Source organism: Pygoscelis adeliae, unplaced genomic scaffold, assembly GCF_000699105.1.
Source record: "Pygoscelis adeliae isolate BGI_AS28 unplaced genomic scaffold, ASM69910v1 Scaffold178, whole genome shotgun sequence".
In the NCBI taxonomy this organism is placed as follows: domain Eukaryota; kingdom Metazoa; phylum Chordata; class Aves; order Sphenisciformes; family Spheniscidae; genus Pygoscelis; species Pygoscelis adeliae.
Genome location: NW_008825323.1, coordinates 3,413,034 through 3,423,408, shown reverse-complemented (window position 1 = coordinate 3,423,408; position 10,375 = coordinate 3,413,034). Strand labels below are relative to the sequence as shown.

The 10,375-nt window shown below is 37.3% G+C and overlaps 1 protein-coding gene across 1 annotated transcript in view; it reads left to right on the top strand.

The window, feature by feature from the left end:
• Nucleotides 1-10,375, top strand: part of MCTP1 (multiple C2 domains, transmembrane 1) — a 176,461-nt gene that overhangs the window by 21,200 nt on the left and 144,886 nt on the right. Inside the window, exons 3-4 of the mRNA XM_009330317.1 lie at nt 2,172-2,251; nt 2,811-2,919. Of these exons, the coding sequence (XP_009328592.1) occupies nt 2,172-2,251; nt 2,811-2,919 (189 nt within the window). The remainder of the gene's footprint in view (nt 1-2,171; nt 2,252-2,810; nt 2,920-10,375) is intronic.

Genomic DNA, 10,375 nt, shown 5'->3' with positions numbered 1-10,375 from the left:
TCCTTCTCAGCAGGGCTGCTCTCAATCCCTTCATCCCCCAGCCTCTATTGATACTGGGGGTTGCCCCGACCCAGGGGCAGGACCTTGCACTTGGCCTTGTTAAACCTCATGAGGTTCACACGGGCCCACTTCTCCAGCTTGTCCAGGTCCCTCTGGATGGCATCCTGTCCCTCAGGTGTGTCAGCTGCACCACTCAGAAAGTCAGCTGAAAATATTTATTTGACGTTTTCATCTTGATAATTTGTCAGGGGAGAAAACAATTCTATTTTGCAACATGAACTGAGATTTCATCATTTGTTTTTGTTCCCCATTAGAATGAATATTAGACAGAGAAAATATGAAAGTACCCACTTGTCGTGGTTTAACCTCAGTTGGCAACTGAGCACCACGCAGCTGCTTGCTCACTCCCCCCCAGTGGGATGGGGGAGAGAATTGGAAGGGTAAAAGTGAGAAAACTCGTGGGTTGAGATAAAGGCAGTTTAATAGGGAAAGCAAAAGCCGCGCACACAAGCAAAGCAAAACAAGGAATTCATTCACTCCTTCCCATGGGCAGGCAGGTGTTCAGCCATCCCCAGGAAAGCAGGGCTCCATCACGCCTAACGGTGACTTGGGAAGACAAACGCCATCACTCCAAACGTCCCCCCCTTCCTCCTTCTTCCCCCAGCTTTATATGCTGAGCATGACGTCATATGGTGTGGGATATCCCTTTGGCCAGTTTGGGTCAGGTGTCCTGGCTGTGCCCCCTCCCAGCTTCTTGTGTACCTCCAGCCTTCTCAGTCGGTAGAGCATGGGAAGCTGAAAAGCCCTTGACTTAGTGTAAGCACTGCTCAGCAACAACTAAAACATCAGTGTGTTATCAACATTCTTCTCACCCTAAATCCAAAGCACAGCGCTGTACCAGCTACTAGGAAGGAAATTAACTCTATCCCTGCCGAAACCAGGACACCACTCGGGTAGTTCAATGCATATGAGAGAGTTGTGCTGAAATACTTGCATTCAACTCTTTCAGTCCCGCAGCAATGCTGTAGCCATTGGGCTATGGGATTTCTGTTACTATTGTCTTAACCCAGTCCATATTAAGGTATTTGTAGAAGATGAACAGCTTTAACTGCCTCCTGGAGAAGAGTTTCTGTAATACAATACTTGAAGTATTTCTATCAAAATTGAACACCTTGGACCTAGGCCTGTCACATCTGAGTTAAATGTTCTCATTACTAGCTGTTCACAGGTTTCACTCTTACTTAGAGCTAAAAGTATATTCTGGTCCTCAGAAATTCTCATGACAATATTTGCCAAGCAAAATCAACTTACCTAGAAAATTTGATTTCAATAACTGAAATTTTCCCATTTTTTGTTTTTGTAATTTTGTGTCACAACTTTTCTTTGTTGCCATCCACCTTTTCATTTATTTCCCTCCGAAAGTCGTCCCCAGTTTATTTGTTTTTCTTTCTTCTGACTTGGGAGGCATAATCCATCTCAAATCATTGATGTTACTCCATGTACTGGCCACAGATTCCTGTCTGGATGTCAGTAAATTTGTCCAGATGCTTTCTCTTCTGGGTAGCAAGTTAGCAGGCAGGGTCCTCATAATAGAGTAACAAATGTGTATTTGTGTATTGTGTATTTCCTTACGCATATCCATTAAGTTTTCATTTTAGATTATAATATTTCTAAACCCTAGAAACGTATATAACCTTCAAAATCTACGATTTTATCATTCCTGATACTGGTGCAAGTACTGTAATAACCCACTTTTCACAATCATATCTGCCCTCCTGCCTGTAGTTTGCAAAATTGATAAAGGTATCAATTAATGTATAGCAAATCAATGATTCTGCTTAACTTTAGTTATTCTTTTGGCCTTCCTTCTTTTAATGCCTATGTTTATAAAAATGCTTCTTTTGTTTTTATAAAGTTGATGTGGTTCACATATGCGTTCTAGTAGCAGTATACCCCCATGCCTGTACATGATGCATTCTGACTTTTACATAAGCAGTTTCAAACTTGATTTTGTGGCCAGAAAGTTGCAGGTTGCTTTCTGATAGTCCTGGTTTGACACGGGAGAAACATGTGGCTTAACTCTGGAAAAGGAATTTCAAGAACCATTCATAAAGCAAGAAAATGTAAAAAAAAAAAAAATTTCCAATGCATTTATCTCCTGTGCCTCTTAGGTCTTTGACTATGACTTTGGACTTCAAGATGACTTTATTGGTTCAGCATTTTTGGATCTCACTTCATTGGAATTGAACAGGTATGGCACAAACAAGCCTACGGAGTCATTCTTTATGGTTGTCTGCTGATATCATGTTTGTAGAATTGCAAGTAGAACGTTGTGCTGGAAAATAATTATATAAACCTACACCACATAAAACTAGCTGAGGAAAAACACTTATGTTTAGGGAATTACTGTAATATGAATGTTAATAATATATAACTGATCACGCACAACATTTTTTACAGTGTCTATGGAGAGGTTAGTTTTATAACCACTTTAATCTTGTTTTTATATTATCTTCATTCACAGCATTACCACCTACTGTTGGGTTTTTTTTCTGTTTTTTAATCCATTAATGTTACAGTTCAGATTTGATTACTTCATTATGTGTAAGTACTTAACACAGAGTAACAATATTGAGTATTTATTTATGAATGTTTAGACTGCAATACTTAAAAGTAGAAAGGGCATAAATTTGTGACATCATTTTCAAGTAGTTCCATATAAATGCAGATGCCTTTAATTCTCATGATTCAGAAATTTCATTATCTGAGAGCCTGAAATCAAAAGAAATGCATATATTTTTGTCTTCTAGGCAAACAGATGTTACCTTGAGTCTGAAGGATCCTCATTACCCTGACCATGATCTGGGAAGTATACTGTTATCAGTTCTGTTGGCTCCTAGAGAAGAACAGCGAGAAGTGGTAATTTTAAATATTTTAATATGTGCCATCACTCTTGCAATTGTTCCCATGGTTGGTTGACTTAAAGCACAAGAGTAAACCACATATTCTGAGATGAATTTGGTTTTTCCAATTCTTAAAATAACACTGGACGGTGTTTCTGGTATAGTACAGCATACTTCATCTGAATTGGATCCTCCCTGAGATAGTACCGAGGGATCCAGATGGAACATAAATGTTCAGCAGTTTCCGATAAAGTCAGTGGCAAGTGAATGGTGCTGATTAACGTGGAAAAATGTCAGTAAACCACTGGTGAAGAATTTTGGACCTAGTGCTGCCATCTCTAGATAAGAACATTTGAATCCTATTCCACACTGAAAATAAAGAAACTTGAAGAAAGGTAGTATGTCTGCTTTTTGGCATCTAGTGATGAAGTACTATTTGATATTTTTCAATTTCATGACCAGATTTCAATTACAAAATCGTGTGGTTTTCTAGGTTTATTGTAATTCCTTCATCAATCTTAGTTCTCTGAGCTGCTTAGTTGTAAGTGAAAATAGTTTCCAGTTTTATAGATCCTGTTAGTTGTGACAAATTCTGTCTCTAGTTGGATGTATTTTATGAGCTTTTTGTCAGTTGACTTTTGACTTGAGCAATAGTACTACAACTGTGGCAGAAATGAGAGATGACGTGTTGCTCAGAGGTCGTAAAATAATGTGGATTCCTTTGGCTTCAGAGAGGCCAAGAAAAAGTATAAATCTGATGAAATTTTCCATGGATATGCTCAACTGTATGGTTTTTGTAAGAGCATATATGTTTCTGTATGCTGCAGTGTGACACATCACCCTGTTGCATACCTGAGGAATATTGGTGGGTTGTAATATTGTTCTTTTTCCACTTTCCTCTTTGCTATTATTAAATAGGCTAGTAAGCCAGTTACTGGAACTAGGTGTTTGGTGTCTGGTATGACAGAGATGTAGAGTTTTGAAAATAGGTTTCTCATCTGTTAATTTTCTTCATGACATTCTGTTAGAACTTAACAAAACTAATGGAAAATGGTAGTAATGTGCAGGATGTTTATTTAAACAGTGTATTTTTCTTTCTTTTAGCAATACATTTGTCCAGACAACTCAGAATACTATCTTGCAAATTTGCACCACAAAAGTGTTTATCACGTAAATTGAAAAATGTATTCATTCCGGGTTTTTTTTGTCTGTATTTGGGTAGGACCAGCATTTCTGAGTCAGCTGGTAATAGCCCTGTTTTTCCAAGTGGCTTTGGCATTATCCTGCCATAATCCTAAATCATACAGCACAGAAATACTGTATTGTTATGTGGGAAACCTTTATGTGGACAGCACATTAGCTTCCTTTTTTCATCATACAGATAGGATAGCTACTGTGCCGCTCAGTGTTATCAGCTGTTACACAAAGAGCGCTCAAGAAAATCACAGGTGAGAAAATGAAATTAAGACACTACAGTGTAACATGTCTTTCGTATGGGTATTTGCTCGGTGAATTCGCAACTGAACGTCAAAAGTAATGGGAGCGCCATAGACTCGCTGGGTAGCAACTTTTTTCAAATCCAACTGACTGGTTGTAATAGGAGGAAGAATTGGTTTTGTGCTATTATGCATTTCATTATTAGCTTTCTATTTAGTAAGCTAATCCTTTTAGCTTAGTTTAAGTTAGCAATTCTTCTTCCCATTCAAACTGTTACATGGGACTTCATTCTGCAAATGCTCAAGATTCAGATTAAGATTCTGATTCCTAAACTGAAACTTCATTATTAGGAAGCAGTCTTCCCAAGATATGCATCTCAGAGCAGTTCTAACAAAGTTGCAGTAAAATCAGAGCATGTGTGTCAAAATGTAGAGAAGATGACCTACAAAATTAATACAGAATTGCTGTATATGAATGTGTTAGGAGTTTAATAATTCAAGGCGCAATTATCTTTTATTCAGTTACCACATGTAATTATTTATTTATTTATCAGATTTTATTTACTCTCTAAGGAGCAGATATATTACAAAATGAATCGCTCCATTTAAACTGTCATCCTTGGTGATTTTTAAAAGGTCTTGTAATACTGAGGATAATTTTTATTGAATTTAATATGGTTGAGATCAATAAATTTTAAAATGTTATGTTAGAGGATCGAGACTAATTCTTGTCCACTCTGGAAATGTGTACCATATAAAGTAGTAATTAAAGCAACTCCTACATTTCCAATCTGTGTAGCGTGCTGTTTGAATGATTACTGCTTCCCTTCTACCTGGATATCTCTATATAGGTAATAATTCAAATAGTATAGTTGAAATATTTAGATAAAAACCTGTAAGCACCTTTAAATATGCTTTAATGACTGCTGCATAGAAGACGTAGAAACACTGTCTCTTCACATCACATGCATTTTTTTCCTAATTCATTGCAAATTTTCTTAAATCCTGTTGGTTTGATATCCCTATATGGCCTACATTTCAAAAATACATTTTCTTCTGAACAAGTTTTAATTTGTTCAGGTGTTAACTCTAAATTGCTTGCACATGTCACGTGTAAAATGGTTAAATCATCAAGCTGAAGAATTCAGAAATTAACTGCTAGTACTTAAATTTCAGTACTTCAATTCCATATACCTAAAATGAGAGTGTTTATTAAGACCATTGGGGAAATAAAAAAAGGAATAGCTTCAGCGAAAGAAGTAATAGCTTTCCTGTGTAGCCATAGAAGCAGCATCATGTCTGATCCTGTATTTTGGGCAGCTCTGTAGTCACAATCCAAACCCAGCCCTGTTGAGCAAGACTTGCTGTTTGTGATGTGTCATCTGGTAACTTTTTGATGCAGAGTAGGCTTCCCAAGGAGATCCCTCCACTGCCAGAACTGCAGCGACTGAGAGTGTTTTGGAGGTCATGCATTGATGTACGGATAAAGGGAAGGTCTTTTGACAATGCGTTTGTGTAGCTAGAGGACAGGTCTTGTTTCAAAGCATTTTATTGCAATATCAAAATAATGTACCTGTATATTGCAGGAAGATGCATCCTGTCACACTGTGCAAGAAATATTGACACTGCTGGAGGATAAGATATTCCAGTTGGAAGTTTGAGGTTAAATGGTACAAAATCGGGGGCCTTGTTGTACGTTGCCGCCTGTCTGTGAGAGAGGTATTACTACAAATGATTTAAAAAATAAGCAATCAGTTTGAAAGAGTAATAGTTTGTTTTGGATAGAACTATCTTTTGTGAAGCCTTGAGGTGTGTAAAGACATGAGAGAGAGATTTGGAACACACAGGACCATCCTCTTCTTTATCTTTCTGAAAGAAATTCTGATGAAATGCAGATTTTCAGTGTGCTGACTGATGTTCTTTAGAATTTATAGCTGGAAGGTCCCATTTCCTGAGATGAAAACAGATTACATCTTTGGATTCAAATATCAATTAAGGATATTAACATATGCATATGTTTGTGTAACTGTATGTAAAATTATATTACAGACTAGGAGAGGGGAGTATTTATTTTTGAGTGCTGGTGGATTGTGAAAAACAGTGCTTAAGTAGTTTACAATTTGTGTGTTTCCAGTAGAAGAACATCGGACATGGTTTCAATTACAGGAGATTCAGTATACTGGTTTCATAAGTAAGAACACACTATTTGATTTTTGTTGTACATTTTCTTGGAAGAAAATGCAGAACTAGCCTGCAGTTATTGAGTGTTAACATATGAACGTGGCACATGAACAAATCAAAATTTCTAGGAAACCTTGTATGTAAGTATCTTTGTCTTTTGCGACCTAGTGCTTGTTCTAAAGGCATAAAAATACGAACTTTTAAAGTAATAGTCCTGTAATACATCATTCAAACTATGTACATGAATAGAAGTGCTATTCTTTTGAATTTTGATAAATGAAGGCAATCTGATTTGTTCTGATTTTTGAACAATCATGAATTGTGAATCAGAATTGATTAATTATTCTTATGCAGCCGTAAAAATGAGAACGTCTTTAGTATTTGTGAAAAGTATAATCTTTTTCCAGCCTAACACAACTAAGTTGCAGTAGCACTAGTTCCAGTAATCCGTTTGCATTTGTTCTGTCCTGTTAACAATACTTGTCCTTTAGATTAATGCAGCATTTTTAATTATTTTGCTTTGAGAGGACAGCTAGCTTAGATAACTAGTGTAAACAAAGAAGACTTGAAATAAAAAAGTATGGAAAAAGTATGTGTATATAAAAATGTTAAAACCTGTGAGCTCTAAAAAAATTTTATTATTTTTAACTCTTCTTTTAAAAAATAATGTGTTTATGATGTACTTTCTGTATTTTTCATTAATTTCTCCTTTTGATGACCAGTTTAAAAGAAGTCAGAACTAGCAGTGACTCGATTTTTTTCTTAGACCTGCTCCAGTGACGTCTGTTTTGTTTCTTTAATTCAGACAGTATTCTATTAATATTTCCCTTTGAATACATGTAGTGCTGTGCATGCCTGTGTGCCATTTGTAGTTGCATGCATGCCAGCTGAAAACGTGTACGTGATGTCTGCAGGTTCTGTGTTTGGTGTTGTAGTCATCGGTGCCGCAGTGCATGTGAGTTTTTCTGGCTCTTCCTCCAGCAGAGTTCAGTGCACAGATTTCGTCACTGGGGAACTTGCAGAGTGACTGTGAGTTCGTCAGAGCCGCATGTCTCCCATGTCTTCTCTACAACAGTTGTTTCCAACCTTGGTCTTACAGGCAACTCTCAGCTACAGGAAATTAGAAAGTTGGTAGCGTGATGGGAGCTGCTGCCTTGGGGCCAGCAGAGATGGGGGACTGCTGTTCCACCACTGCCGATGGCCTGAGTAGCATAGAAAATGGAGAAAAGGAAACATATGAGTGCTACTTGGATGTTGTTATTTAATGAGAATAAAATTCACAGCATTGTTTTTTCCTTAAATAATTTATCCCAAGTGACGCTTCATACTTTTTTTGCTTCATATGAAAATATTAACAACATTAATAAGCTGCCAATTTGCTCGCTGTCTTAAATCTTACAATGCGATATTTTTCTTTTTTTAATTTGCCAGAGGGATAATAACAGCTTAGATAAAAAAGAATTGCAGAGATGGACTCAGGGCATGGAATATTTTCAGATGAAATAGTTCCATGTAGATCATCCATCATAATCTGCCCTACGCTATATATTTGGTTTATTGGCTTCTCAGGATGGTTATGATGGCTTCAGCTTATCCTCCTACAGGTGGTAATGATGCTGATGCACTCAACAAGTACGGTCATACGTTTCTGTAGCTACTACTCAAAGTGAACTCCTCAGAGCTGAAATAGTATTTGGTACGTAGTTAGTTCAGCTATCGGGCTGTATTCTCCTCCTTGCTTACGGCCTGGTCCGAAGCCCGGTGAAGCCGAGTTTCTGCTCTGACTTTTAGCTGTGTAGGATTCAGCAATGACGAGGAAGGGAGGAGCTGTGGTATGTTGCAGGAACTTGGAGGTCTTCTCCAGGGCCTGCTGCAGGCCTCAAGCTGCTTAATTCTTATGTGCCTCCCCTATAAAAATTAGATAAATGGCTTTCTCTGGCTTTATTTAGCATCCGTGTATATTTTCCAAAGCCACAGTGCTACAATTATCATCAACTCACTGCAGAGGCTGTAGGCTTTAACTGTCCATAGCAACTTAGTTTTCCTCAGCAGCTAGTTGTTTTGCTTCTCCCAAAAAACTGTGTCTATTTGAAAAGTTTCTGGATATTTTCAAAGATCTAAACCCCACATATTTGCTCCCATTTTCATTTTTTCCACATGTAATACTTTTATTTCCTAGCAAGGAAAATGTTTGCATTTCAAAATTTATTTCCATTATCTGAAAAAGAAAGTGTTTTTGCAATAGTTAATTAGGAAAAAAAAAAAGTTTGTCATGACATAGAGAAATTTTCAATAGAAATTAATGGCCTTTGATTTATTCTTGCTCAGTGTCCACAACAGGCTGCTAAATGTTATTAAATTCTACAAATTAATTTCTCTGTATTTCCGCAGAACCGCTTTAAGCAACGGTTGTGTTCACACATAAATTGTCCACGCCCGTCTTGACCAGTATGTCTCTTTTATTTAATGATTAAGAATCTGTGTCTGTGGACACTTTGCCTCCTGGCATGTCAGAGCATTGTCTCTAGCAGTGCCGAGGTTTTACAGGTTAGTTAGGTAATGGGATCGAGCTACTGCATTTTGGGTTTTTTAAAGAGTCAATGCATGACTTTTTTTCTATCCCACGTGCATAATTATCAAACAAAAGATAACCGCTGCTGTGAAACTAATTAGCAGTGGTAACCTTAAGGATTTTGTAATAGATGCATATTGTCCAAGGAGCCTTTTGCAGGATTTCTCTTACGTGTCTACACCTGTGAGCTAAACAGTGGTATTCTGAAAAATTGGAGTACATTAATATTAAAAGAACTATCATTCAAGTATCAGTCAAAATTGAAGTCACTATCAGTAATGGCACATTCATTTTTTTCATTTGCTTATCTAATTCTTTCTTTCTTTCTTTCTTTCTTTCTTCTTTCTTTCTTTCTTTCTTGCTTTTTTAAATGATTTCACATAATGCATTGTCTCCGGAAATAAGACGTTCATACCACACAGAAAAGTATGCCTGGGTGCGAACAGTGCTGCTAGTTGTCTGGATTTATTTCAGTCTTGTGTAGCTGTCGCTGTAGTGTGAGTGTTGCTGCTTCAGTTGCAGTGGTGGTTAAATGTGGATTGTCCTGTTGGAGACAGTTGGCCTCCTTTTCTGTACTGCAGAGAAAAGGTAATTAAAATGCTCTATTTTATTTTCAGACAATGCTAATGAGGAAGAGTTGGAAAAGATCAAGTAAGGTAACTTTTAGCATGTGGTCTTCTGGCTTTTTGTTTATTTTAGAAGGAATATGATGATTTACCAAACTTGCCATCTAGGACTGGAAACTTGTGGCACAGGATTTATTCTCCTTCAAATTGTGTTTTAATGACATCGTTTTGTGTTTCATCAAATCAAAATCCTGAAACAGTTGAGCTTTTAGTGTAATCATTAAACCTCTCAACAACTTTGTTATAGCATTATAGCCTGTCTTGAAGTCATCTAGTAACTTCATGTAAGTGGCAAACATGTCCTGATTCTTCTGCTAAAACCTTTAATTTCTCATGTATCAACAATCTCCTTAAAGCTTACTTGTTGACAAATAACTCATGCCAAAGGGTAACTTTCATTTTCCTATTACTACTTTTACTGGTTACAGCTTTTGTGTGTGGAAGTTTTCAAGTGATGCTTCTCCAAGAGAAATTTCCCTGATTGCTGGGTGTGCACAGATGGCAATCACAGCCAGGCTTTCCGAGAGCAGAGCGCTTAACGAATGATTCTCGGCCTCCACTTACACAGCTCTTTAGATGCCTCTCCAGGCAAATTCAGTGTCTGGCTTTTCTCATCTTAGGAGTCATGTGAGTGATAAAAAAGGAGCAGTGTCTTCT